The sequence below is a fragment of the Antechinus flavipes genome, chromosome 2 (genome assembly GCF_016432865.1).
Source record: "Antechinus flavipes isolate AdamAnt ecotype Samford, QLD, Australia chromosome 2, AdamAnt_v2, whole genome shotgun sequence".
Taxonomy (NCBI): Eukaryota; Metazoa; Chordata; class Mammalia; order Dasyuromorphia; family Dasyuridae; genus Antechinus; species Antechinus flavipes.
In genome coordinates, this window is record NC_067399.1 from 246,336,727 (window position 1) to 246,350,376 (window position 13,650).

The following is a 13,650-nucleotide window of genomic DNA, read 5'->3' on the forward strand; positions in this document are numbered from 1 at the left end:
GGTAAGTTAAATATAAATCCCCAGAAGAACACACACACATTATATATACACACATACATACATATATTTCACAAGCAGGCAGGAAATTCTTTGATAATAGCTGGTAATTTGGGGCAAGAAGATTTCTTCAGAGCAGATGCAGACAGGATACTAGGGGCCAGGGTAGGGAGAGAAATGGCATTTTCTCCTTAGATTTAATTTTTTTTTAAGATAAAGAAAATTATCCTGTCTTACTCTGAATGTTCATTTTAGCATTGTCTAGAATTCCACTTGTTCTTAACCAACGCCCCCCTGTCTGACAAAATTATTATGTTGCGTCTGTAGCCAAAGTCTTAGTAGATTAAATGAGTTTGGTAAGTAATTTCTGACAGTTTCTGATTATTCCTGAAAGGTGACATCATGTATTAAGATGTTCTTGGTCCACTTCAGGCTGGTGAATTAGCACCAAATCCAGGGAGTAGATCTGGGTACCTGATTGGTTTTAAATTAGCTTTTTTCTCCAAATGCTTATGTTTACCATCTGGTTTAGTTCACCAGCATGGTTGTGGCCCAGTAAGCGCAGTGTAACAATGGAACGTGCTACTTAGAGCTCCGTGCCTTTTCCCTCTGTAAAGAATTTCTTGAGTTGATTTTTTTTTCCTCCTCTTTTTTTTTTTTTTTTTTTACAATTTTTTTTAATGAGTAGTATTTTTAACACACATCTGGCACCTTTCAAATCCCATTCTCAATCACATCTCAGAATGAATTGGGGATAAATTTAAATTTCCTGGAAAGAAGCCAGACTGGCTGAGATTGGGGAGTTTGGGGGGATGGGGCCAAAGAGGAGATGATGGGAAGGAATGGTAAGGAAGAAACCTCGCTTAGGGAGAAGGTAAATGGTTGTTCACCATGTATAGCATTTCCCTGAATTCTTTGCTATTTCCTCTCCCAATACTATTATGGGACAATATGATAACTTCCCTATGGATGCTTGCTCTCTCTCATCTCTTAGGTTAGGTCAACATTGGTCTCAGACTGCCTCAAAACACAAAGTACAAAAAGAAAAGGAATGAATCATTCTCAGGTAACAAAAAACAGGTGTTTTGTTAATTGTGATCTTTTTTTCTGTTCTCAGTGGGGAGAGAGTATGTAAATTGTTAGTTCATTCCCATCCATCCTTTTATTCCCCAAGCCCTTAGTGAGAGGAGTATCTCTTCTATCCAGTCTGAATCCTTGACTGCCCTATTCTAATTAGGTGCTGATAGATATATTGCTTCTCACTATTATCAAAGAATTTCCTGCCTGCTTACAGAGAAGATATATAGATAAAGATAGATACAATTTCTGGGATTATTTAAACATAACATACCATATACTATGAGATTAATGTGAGATTTTAGGTCTAGTAGAAGCAGTAAGTCAAACATGCTAGTTCAGCACTGTCATTAACTATTAATGAAACATGGAACAAATCACTTAACTGCCTTGGATCTCAGTTTCCTCATCTGTAAATGGGAATTGGGTAACAAGGTCACAACTTAATTTTTAAGTCTCCTTGCTTTCTCCAGACACAAATTATTAGATTATCGTCAGTATGAGTGCATTTCATTTACTCTGCTCCCAACCAGAAATGGATATTACCACCAGTAATTAATTTGGGTGAGAAGAAGGAAGGTTATTGGTACACATGGAAACTATAAAAGATTCACCTCCACATCACTATGAGAGTACCCTCTCCCAAGGCAAACATAACTTTTCTATACCTTTAGTCGACAGCCTTAATGTGGTCCTGCAGCCAAAAATAAAAATCATTCCTTTTTTGCCCGACCTTCTGGTAATGCATCCCTCTACACTTACCTTGGCTGGTGCTTAGATGGCAGACATAGTCTCTTGCCCCTCCCATACTCAATGCCCTTTCAACTAGACAGACTTGCCTAAAATTTCTGTTCCCTTGTACTAGCTTCTGGAACCCAGAATCATCTCCACCCCAAACCTGGCCAGTGAAGGGGGATTTCACCAGATTTGGCAAAAATCCTGGCAAAAATAAGAGTGAATCGGTGCAGACCTGCAGGAACACCTGTGAAAAGGTGGTGTAATGACTAGTATTATTACCATGGCACTCTGGAGTGGGCGTTGGTACCCGGTGGGTCGGTAGTGAAGCCTTTCTGACCATTCCGTGTGGATGTCACCCAGATACAGCTCCTCCACCACCCTACTGCCTGGCATCTGCTGCAGCTTGTAGTGCCTTTCCACTCGGATCAGGCTGAGTTCATGCATGGCAAAGCCCAGGGCCCCAGTACAGTCTATTTCAGCCTTGGCGCTCAGGAGTTCATAGACAGTCCCTGGAACCCAGGACCTCCCCGGAGGGAGTAGTTTACCACAGCCTCTGCCACCTGTCCGATTGATGCGCTCTGCTATCTCCCCAACAGCGCTCTGGCTGTGGAAGACGATGCCGACCTTGTGCAGGTGATAGCTGGCTTCTGTGGCCCCGCGTGTTATCCAGGACGCCTGGCGGAGGCGGAGCTTGCCTTTGATGAGCAGGGAATACAAGGGTTCCCGGCAGGAAGGGTCCTGGTAGTAGAACTGGTACGCTTTAAACAGGCGGTTTGAGTAGAACATGTATGACCTGGTGAGGAACTCCGGCCCTGGGCGCACCTCACAGCTACAATGACGTGGAGAATGGAAGTAAGGATGGGGAAAAGAAATAAGAGAACATCAGAATGGCCTAGGCTGGACTCTGACAAGAGGATTAAAATACAGTTACCCTCCCTAATGGCAATAACCATGGCTGACATTTAATATAATGCTTTATAAACATATTTCATATATTACCTCATTTGAAAAACCCTAAGAGGTAGGTGCCATCTCCTAATGATAAGGAAACTAAGGCTGAGACAAAATCACAGCTTTGGAGGGTCTGAGGTAGAATTTGAATTCTAAGCCCAGCCTTCTATCTACCACACTACCTAGAGACCTAACCAACCTCAAAGAATTACAGATTTGTCCCACATATTGTTGTTTACTCAAATAAACATTACAATAATGACTAATCATAGCTAGTATTTATTTAGCATTTTTAAGGTTGGCAAAATAATTTATAAATGATTACATTTTATCCTCAATAACCCTAGGAGATAGGTACTATTATTATCCCCATTTTACAGATGAGGAAACTGAGGTTAAGTGATTGCCCACTAAGCTGCTGAGATTTGATTGCCAACTCCCAGGTCCAGTGTCACTACCTAACAGCCGTATAGATCTCCTTTCCACAGACTCCTCCAACACCTATAAGTTTATTTCTCACTATGTGAAGTGGAATTTATCTATTTCTCTTTTAAACTTTGAATCAGGTTCCTTGGTTCTAATGTTAATAGGATAAAGAGCTGGAAAGAGCCTTAGGGATCATCTTGTCAGACAGTTGAATTTTACAGCTGAGGAAACTGAGATAAGTGGCGACTAGACAATGATTCTTTATGGAAGGGAAAGAACTGACGGTCTCCAAGGAACAATTCAGTTTCTACTATGTAACACATTTAGAACTGAATTCTCTCAGAGACTCAGACTCAAAGGGACAGGTTCTCACAAAAATTAATAGAAAGCAGATTTTAGGGTTCCTTTTAAGGCTACTATCATTGAGTTGTGTTATAATTTTAACCTTGATTTTATCTTGGAAACTGTTTAAGGGGAACTTTGGAAAAGTGGGATGCTACGGTGTTCCCTGTTTGCCTCAGTTCCCTCAAGGAAATGGCAAATCACTCCACAATCTTTACCAAGAAAACCCAAAATAGGGTCAGAAAGAGCTGGACATGACCGAAATGACTGAACATGAGAAAATGGTGTCCCTGGACCGATAGAAAGGCAAGGACCTCGGGTATTTTTTCAGGGACTGGGAAGGGGTGGTGGTTCTATTATGAAGTCTCTTAGAGGCTTAGAAAGCAAGTCTTTTAGAGAATCACAGAAATGAAAAGCTCAAGAATTTTTCTAGAGTGGGTTCCTTCCTCCCCCACTCCCCAGCCCATTCCTTTCTTCTTTATGAAATGCTAACAAATGCTCACACATCATTGTTCTTCCTTCAGATTGGTGGGTGGGGAGGAGGGTAGCAGATGCAAAGTGTTCATGCAGTATTTTTTGCACATAGACATCCAGGTGCCTGACAACCCAATCACCCACAGCTCCTCCTCCTGGCTATCCCACAAGAGTGAATCTTAGGCTAACACTCATGGCTATTCTCTGGCCCTGATGATGCAATGTCTTAAGGCAGAGACAGAACTGAGCAAGCCCACTTTGCATACGTGGGAACAAAAAGATAAGAAACAGGCCCAGCTAAGACTTTAGGGACTGGTGCTGGCTTGAAAGATACCCAAATGGCTACAAGAATAAGATCTTAAGGCATAGTGGATGGGGAATGTCTCTAGAGACAGAGTAGAGTCCAAGATCTGCCTAATTAGTCATGTGGGTGTTTTCTAAACCTGTTTCCCACCTATAAAATAAAGCAAGTGGACTACCTTGAGTCCAAAGGCTTTGTCATTTCTGATATAAGCCCAAAGGGGTTTCTGATATAAAAATAATTCAAAAGTTTTAGTTTTCTAAGCTGGGAAGTCCAGCAAAGTTCTACCTCAATTCCAAGGGTTGAGCCCATAGCATAGGTCCTTGTCACTAGAAGCCTGGTCTTGTACAAATATGCATTTTCAGGGCCCGAGGTAAGCCGAGGATTAGAGCCCAGCAGGTGTCAGGGAGAGTTTGTGACCGCCCTGGAAGAGCACCTATCTTTACCTCGTGGAGATCCAGTGACCCTCCAGCCTTGGAGGGAGCAACGCCGTAATTCTGGCTCCGTCCTGAAGATGGCGCAGTTGGTACTGACACTGGGATTCCCACTGCAGCCGGCCCGAGCTGTTCCTCTGGCCCTGGAGAGCAGCTCCATCCCAATGCTGGATTCCAGATGCGCAGGCTTAAAGCAAGACAGATGTGTTAGGAGGCACAGTCCCGGACTCCCTGCCCATGCCTTCATGGGGCGGGGAGGAAGGGGAGAGGGGCCGCGCGGAGAGAAGGTTGTTGCCCTGGGGTTTCAGCTTGCCTGCGTTACGCGATCAGAGACCATTACACTGGGGGAGTCTGAGAATCTTTTCTAGATACATTCAGATCCAGGATACAGATCCTCTGTAATCAGCAATCGCTTCCCCGGCCCGACGTGCGAGGGGCCCAGAATGCATCATATGGCACGCGGATAGCGCACAAGGACGTTCTCCCTCTGCTGAAATAACTCACGATCCCTCCGTGCCTCGGGTTACTTAACTAGGTTTTCCGAGGCCAAAGGAATTCCTTACCTGATGGCCGTGTCTCTCTCAGTGAAGGTGGTTCTCAGGGATGGAGAGCGACTGTCCAGCACTGGGGCTATAAAATCTGCTAAATTTTGTGTTTCAGGACCTCCCAGTGATTTGTATATTTTTTAAAATTCCGATTGTGTTGCTCATTAATCTATGGCCTTAATGCTTCTCTCTCACTTTCCCTTTGTATTTCTATTTCTCTGAGAGACAGAAAATGTATTTCTGTCTCTGTCTCTGGGTGTGTGTGTCTATCTCTCTGTCTCTCCCCCTCTCTGTCTCTGTCTCTCTATTTCTTTCTCTCCCTCCCTCCCTCCTTTCCTCTGTCTCTATTTCTCTCTGTCTCTCTTTCTTTCTCCCCCTCTTTTTCCTTCTCCGTCTCTGTCTCTATCTGTGTGTGTCTTTGTCTCTCTGTCTCTCCCCCTTTCTGTCTCTGGCTCTCTGTCTCCATCTCTACCTCTCTCTTTCTCTCTGTCTCTCTCTCCCCTTCTTTTCTTCCTTCCCCACCCCCACAAACACACACACAATCTCTCTCTGTGTCTCTCTGTTCCTCTCCCTCTTTATTTCTCTGTTGGTGTCTCACTTGTATCTCACACATACACACATACACATACTCTGTCTCATTCTGTCTCTGACTCTCACTTTCTCCATCTCTTTCTTTCTGTCTGTCTGTCTGTCTGTCTGTCTCTCTCTCTCTCTCTCTCTCTCTCTCTCTCTATATATATATATATAGATAGATAGATAGATAGATAGATAGATAGATAGATACACAAACAGATAAATGATAGATAGATAGATAGATAGATAGATAGATAGATTTGATCAGGGGCTTGTTATTTCATTATTATGTGGAATTTCCCTATAAAAAAATTAGAGAAAAGAGTTGGTGCAATAAATAGACTACTAAACCTGGAGTAAGGAAGTCTTGCGCTCAAATTCATCCTCATATATTTACTGATTGTGTGACCTGGGACAAATCACTAAACCATTATCTGCCTCTGTTTCCTCATCTGTAAAATGGAAATGATAATAAATAATAGCACCTATCTCATAGGGCTGTTGTGAGGATGAAATGAGTTAATATTTATAAAGAGCTTATTTAAATGCAAGCTATTAGGAAACTCCCTCTACCAACAGAGATGCACATAAGCAACTATTCTGTAATTTATAATCTTAAAGTTTTTTTCCTGAAGGCAACAGGAAATTAAGTCTTGCCCAAGTTCACTCAGCCAGTAAGAGGTAGAGGCAGAGCTTGACCTGGGTCTTCCTGACTGAGACTGGTTCTCTATTACTAACCCAAACTGTATTCAAACATAAAAGTATTTCTTTATACATGATGCCTGAAATTCTCCTGACAGAGACCATAAACTCGATTTGCAGAATAAGAAATACATTTCCCTACTCTACAAGCATGGGGATTTGTTTTTCTTGGCTGCATATTTCTTAAAATGCTTTCTTCTCCACCCTCTTTAATTTGGAAAGGGAGGGTAGCAGTGTTCGAGTGGGGAGAGAGGTTATTAGGGACAGGGTTATCAGAAAAGAAAATCATCAAAGTGGTTTCTTGTTTTTAATACCAAGAGAACCAAAGTTACACGATGAATTTATTATATACTTTAAACTTTAATAGAGACTTAAACTTTTCCTGCTGTGTATATGGAAGTGCTCATTTTATTTGATGTTTATTATTTCAGAATTTTTTAAAAAACAATTTAAAATATGTCAAGGCTATGATGCTTCTATTTAAAGAACACTTGTATTATCTAGGCCATTAACACTTCAGCTGAATGTCCACAGAAAATGGGAATTGGAATAGATATATTTTGAAATGAAAATAAGGAGGGGATCAGAAAGGACAAACGTAGAGTATTGCTGTAGTGAGTACAAGTCTCTCATGTTTCTTCTAGTCCTTTATATCCTCCCCTTTAAATCTTCCCCCTCTCTTTTGTTCTCTCCTCTCTTGCATTCAACCTTTGGTGCCCTCCTGTTCTGATACTTAACTAAGGTCATATAGCATAAAAGACAGTATTTTAGCCAAGGTCCTCTGGTTATGGAGTCAGCACTTTTCCTTCTTACCACATTGCTTTCCAGTCAGAATCATAATATCTTAGAATCTCAATGTTAGTAGGGAAACTACCTACAGTTACAGAGTCATAATTAGGGATTTGGGCACTGAGAGAAGTAACAATTGTAATTCACAATTCAGAAATAATGTAGGAAGCAAATTAAAATAAATTCAATTTAGCTGGAGGGGAGATTATTCAGTATAGTGGCTTCTATACTACTGAAGGAATGCATGGCTTAGATTTTTTTTTTTTTTACTCTCTAAATCTTGGTGCCCTAGAACAAAGCCAACTTCCTTCTCAAATGCAGGAACACTATCAACAATAGAATCCTTAGAAGGCTTGCACTTTTCTTGGGACAGAGATTTCATTACCAAGACCTTTTTCACAATGAGATATATCCCACATGATGTAGGTACTCTCACTCCTAGTTAACAAAGACAAAGGTCTTAAAACTCAAAAGCAGTGCATACACAGATATACATAAGAAACATGGCTTTAAAGTCTACCAACTTGTAAAACAATGTAATGCTTCCATAGAACAGCTAACTGCATGATCATACCATTCTCTCCCAGTGGCATTTTCTCTTTGAATGTGAGTTCTTGCTGCTGATCAAGAGATTTTAGTTGATTGTAGCAAGTAGGTGAAATAGTAAATAGATGAAAGAGAAGGCCTTCTACCCTGACTTAAACTAAGGACTACCTTAATCCTGAAGGAATTAGAAGCCTGGGGACGTGGCAAAGGAGAGAGAAGAAAGGAGAGAGAGAAAGGAGGAAATGAATGTGGAAAGGAGAGAAAGAACCTCAAATAAACTTTATTTTATCATATGAGCATAGTATTTAGATCTGGATGGAACAATGGGGATCATCTATCTCACTTCCCTCATTTTACATGTAAACCAAGAAGCCCAAAGATTAAGCTATTTCTTTAAAGCCACATAAATGGTAAGAGGTCAAGCAACTATGGTTCCAATTCAAATGAGATCATAGATTTAAAGATGGAAGACACATCAAAATAATCTAGGCTAAGATACTCATTTTACAGATAGATAAGACACACAAGGTCCCAAAAGGTAAAATGTCTTATCCTAACACAAGTTATGATTATAACCCGTTGAATCCAAATCCACTGTTCTTTCCACATAACCTTCTACTTCACATTCATTCCAAGCCCACTTCCGAGATAGGGTCTGCCTTGCCCATATTACAACACACAAACTGATCCAACTAATATCTGGGGGAACATAAATCCCTTACACAACATTCCTGACAAGACGTTGTCCAGCCTTCAGGAAAAGGACTCGTGTCTTCCAAGGCTACCAGTTCCACTTTTGGACATCTCTTCAATTTCTTATTTCTATTTTTTTCCTTTTTAGAATGAGTAGAACTAACTGAATAACTCCCACAGGACTTTATGTGCTTGAAGACTGCTATCAAAGTCAGTAAGTCAATCAATCAATAAACATTTATTAAGTACCGATAAAGTGCCTGGAACTATGTTAGGTGCTATGGAGACAAAGAAGCAAAAGACAGCCTCTCACCTCAAGGAATCTCACAATCTAACGAAGGAGATAACAAGCAAACAAATATGTATGAAAAGCTATATACAGGATAAATAGGAAATAATTAAGAGGAGAAGGCGATAGAAGTAACAGGGGTTAAGGCTTCCTATAGAAGGTGAGATTTTCACTGGTTTTTGAAGGAAGCCAGGAGACAGAGATGAGGAGGAAAAGTTTTCTAGGGATAGAGGACCTCTTGTTCAAAAGCACCAAGATGGGAGTAGAATGTCACATGTAAGAATGGCAAGAACATTTTGGCTGGATGATAATTTGTCTAAAGAATAATGATGGAACAGACCCTACAAAAGTAGGCTGGAGTCAGATTGTGAAGGACTTTAAATGCCAGAACAGTTTATATATTTTTTTCTGGATGTAATAGGGAGTCCCTGGACCTTACTGAACAGAGGAATGACATGATTCCTTTCAGTTTTAACAGTCTATGATTTTTTTTTGGTCTGTGTTTTCTTTCACAACATCACTAATATGGAAATATGTTTTGCATGACTGCACATGTATAACCTATATCAAATTGCTTGCCTTCTCATTGAGGGAAAGGGGAAAAGGGAGAAAAGGAAAGAATTTAGAACTCAAAATTTTAGAATGATTGTTAAAAAAAATTATACATAATTGGAAAAATAGTCTATAAGTCTTTTTAGCCATAAAACTGACCAATTAGCTTCATCTAACCCCAAACTAAGCTTGATCATAAAAATATTATCTTCCCTAACCTTGTTTCATGCTATATTTTCCCTTAAAGTAGGCCAGATATGAATTTTACTCCGCTCATCTTGCCATTAATATTGATGATGAACACAATTATCCTTGCATTCAGATAGCCATCTGTTTACAAAATTCTTCCCCACCTATTATTATCTCACCGGAGCCCCAAATAACCCTTGAATGGATCAGGTGGGCTGGGATTACTGGTTTAACAGGAAAGAGCTGTTGGGCTGATTCTTTGGATGATTTTCATTTGAGGTAATGAGAGAGACAGAGATAGAAACAGAATCAGAGAGATTGTATGACATTATTTTCTATTATTATTAATATTATAAAAATTTACTTGAAGTCTGTGCAGTGAAAACTCAGGCTTTGGCCAAATTATTGATTCTTCACATTATAGTCTGCCCAGCAGGTAAGATGCTAATGAAAATCTGAAGGATAATCATTTTGCTCTTCAGTGTTGACGTCTTTGTGTAACTATGTTTCCCCCCCCCTAATTACAGAGTTCCAGGTTTCAGCAGGATATGTAGTATCATGTATGATGAAGAGATGGAACTCTAAACATATCTGAGAACTTCTATAATCAGTTTATTTCCTAGGAACTTGAGCCTTTTGATCCTCAGGGAATTCTGGAGCAAATTTGAACAATATTTGTTGTTAACATACTTGTCTATTAGTACTAGTTTCATGGCCATAGTTTGCCTTAAAGGAGTATTTAGAATGTATTAAATAGAAAAGAAGAGAAAATTTATGTTGAGCTCATGGCCACATCCAGAGCATAAAACATTAATTTTCTTTTCACATGCTTATCTTAAGAGAATTGATTTAAATAAGAGCTAGAAGAGAGTTCAGAGGTCATCTAGTCTAACTCTTATGTTATAGATTAGGAAACTAAAGCTCAGGGAAATTTAGTGATTTGAACCCACATCCTTTGGGTTAGTATGTTTGCCACTATTGGTTCATATAGCTGAAATTTTTTTTCTGTATTTAAAGTGAGGATTAAATTTTAATACAAAATATCAAATACATTCTAAACATGGTTTGGGAACTGTTTCTATGAAGCTACATTTTTTGAGGTAATTTTTCTTAACTAAAATAGTACCTTGAAAAAAAAATCATAACATTCACCTTCAAAATGGATGAATTGGCAACTAATGTTTTATATTAATCCTCAAATTTTATATGTCAAGTAAAGGTATTTCAGGTCATTTGATTTTCTGTGACAAGTTAAAATTTCATCAATCTGGATTTTGTAAGAGTCTTTCTAGTCTGACTGCATAAGAAAAATAATAAAAATAGCTCCTTTAAAAAGACAGAGAGGGCATGCATACTGTCAGCCCAAGCTGATGAAAAATTACTTCATCATTTATCATCTTCTAACTTCAACTGGTGGAGCTGCTCTGAAGTTTTTCTGCAAGAAAGTTGTACCTTATTCTGCTAGTTAAGCATGCTACAGGTATATGACCTTTCATATTTCTCTGATTGGATAAAATTAAGCACACAAATTTGAAAAAAGACAGTGTGTTACAGGGCAAAGAACACTGCCTCTAGAGTCAGGGACATTTAAGCTCAAATTCCAATTCCAATGTTTACTATCCATTTGATTCTGATCAAGTCACAGCCTCTCTGGACCTCTGCTTCCTCAACTGTAAAATGAATTAGCTAGACTAATTGACTCAGAGGTTGTAACTAATAATACTATTCATTTATCTGCTCCCAGTGTGGTGAAAAGAGCATTGGATAAGTTTGGATCCAAATATTGGCTCTGCCAGTTAGTTACTAAAAATGAAAAGTCAGCCAAATGAAATCTCTTCTCCTAACCAAACCTTAGTTTTCCTATCTGTAAAGTGACCTTTTAGACCTAAATCATATGATTATTTATTAACTAAAAATTAGGCTGCATTCATTTAAATCATAAAGACATCCATGATTAATTAATGGTGGTCTTCATTGGTTTAATTCTTTAGTTTCAAAATGCCAAGGAAGAGTTGATTAAACAAATTACTTGGAAATTATCATCTAAAACCTTTGCTTTCCTCATCATCATTAACAAATGTTTAATACTAGCTAACTTTTATATAATTCATAAGGATTATAAAACATTCTATCTGCATTCTTTCATTTGAATCTCACAGAAACTCTACAAGGTAGGAACTAGAGATTACTGTTTACCATTTTACAGATAAGGAAATTAAGACTATAAAATAGCAGAACAGATTCTTCCGATTCCAGATTCCTTGATCTTTCCACACTATACAATGTTGCTTCTTATGTATCTGCTCTCCATGTTCAGAGTTCTGTGCTAGGTAATGAATAGAGAATAAAGTTGGCTCCTGCCCTCAGAGGGTCTCATATTCTAATCAGGGAGATAGGTCATGTACATATGGTGCAAGATAATTAAACAATGTGCTACAGAGTTGAGAGGAAGAAGTAATGACAGTGGATTGGAAAATCCCAGAGGATATCATGGAAGGGGTGGAACTAGAGCTAGGCTGAGAGGTAGAGAGAGAACTCCTTGAATTAATTTTGTCCCCTGTTTTGTGATTTGATCTTTTCAAAATGAAGCCTGAAAACAGGGCTCTAAAGTAAAGCTAGCCCATTTCATAACCTATCATTTCATTCCCTAGAGGTTTTAGATATTTACGTGAAGAGTAAATGTGGCCCACTCATCTCTAGTTAAACAAAGGCAGGACAGGGAAGGGGCTGAAATCCAGGGTTATTGGAGTATGGGAATTTCTGATTCTCCTGTCATCATCAATAATGACAGAGCGCTGGCCACTTACCTCATTTCCTAGATATACAGACATTATTAGGATCCAGATTATGTGAACACTCCACACATATACAAAATTTCTGAATCACATGTCCATAGTCATTCAAGCAGAGCCTAGGAGGCCTATCTAGGTACAGTATGAAGGCCAGTTCACTTCCTGCAGTTGGCTTAGTTGACTAAAATTCAGTTCAATTTACTTCACATATACAACATAAATCATTCAGTCAGCCTGTCAAGACATCAAATTCCCAAAAAGCTAGATAAAACAAATATAACCCCTTCCCTCAAGTCACTTATAATCTATCCAGAGAGTTAATATTTGGCCAGATTCAACAGTCAGTTCTTCTAATGATCATGTAGCTCCTAGTTATCAGCAATAAGTTTCCATTCTAAATTTCTCCTAAGATAGGAATTCATTACCTTACATCTCACTGTTACAACTACAAACCTTACAGAATTATTGTGATAAAGGTGTTCAGTGCAACCTCAAGTGTTAAATAAATGGGAATCATTATGATGACATATTATCATGTATTATTAATTTACACACTTAACCTAGGGCTCTGGCCCTAGATCCCTTGGCTCTGATAAGTGAACTTTTGCCTTCTCTTTCTGGGACCAGGTCTCATTATCCCTATCAATCTGCTTTCATGCCTTGCCTCAGTCTACCTCCTCTACTCCTTCCTCCACAGCTTACCTGAACTCTGTCCCTGGGTCCTTTTGCTTTGCTACATGAGCTTTGCCATATCTGGTGGACCACAGGCCTCTGCACCATTTCCCCAGCTTCTATTCCATTCTTTGGTGTACCAGTAAGTCTCCTCTCCATGACATTTCCAATTTCCCAGCTTCCCTTATATGTTGGCTTCTCCTATTAGAATATAAACTCCCTGAGGATAGGAACTATTTCCTGCCCTTGTAATTTATATTTCCAATATTTAACATAGTATTTTGTACATTTGTTGAGTAATTGTTTTCAGTCATGTTTTCAATCATTTCAATCATGAATCTTTTGGAGATTTTCTTAGCAAAGATGGAGTAGTTTGCTGTTTCTTTTCCCAGATCATTTTATAGATGGGGAAATAGAGGCAAGCAGGGTTAAAAGAATTGCCCAAGATCACCCAGCTAATAAGTGTCTGAGACTAGATCTGAACTCATATCTTCCTGATGCTAGGCTCAGCATTCTATCCGTTGTCCTATTTAGCTGACTATATTTGGCACACAGTATATATTAATAA

The 13,650-nt window shown here is 39.1% G+C and overlaps 1 protein-coding gene across 1 annotated transcript in view; it reads right to left on the minus strand.

Moving 5' to 3' along the window:
• Window positions 1-13,650, minus strand: part of APCDD1L (APC down-regulated 1 like) — a 58,125-nt gene that overhangs the window by 13,456 nt on the left and 31,019 nt on the right. Inside the window, exons 2-3 of the mRNA XM_051976650.1 lie at window positions 4,753-4,927; window positions 2,092-2,641 (exon numbers count right to left, since the gene is read on the minus strand). Of these exons, the coding sequence (XP_051832610.1) occupies window positions 2,092-2,641; window positions 4,753-4,927 (725 nt within the window). The remainder of the gene's footprint in view (window positions 1-2,091; window positions 2,642-4,752; window positions 4,928-13,650) is intronic.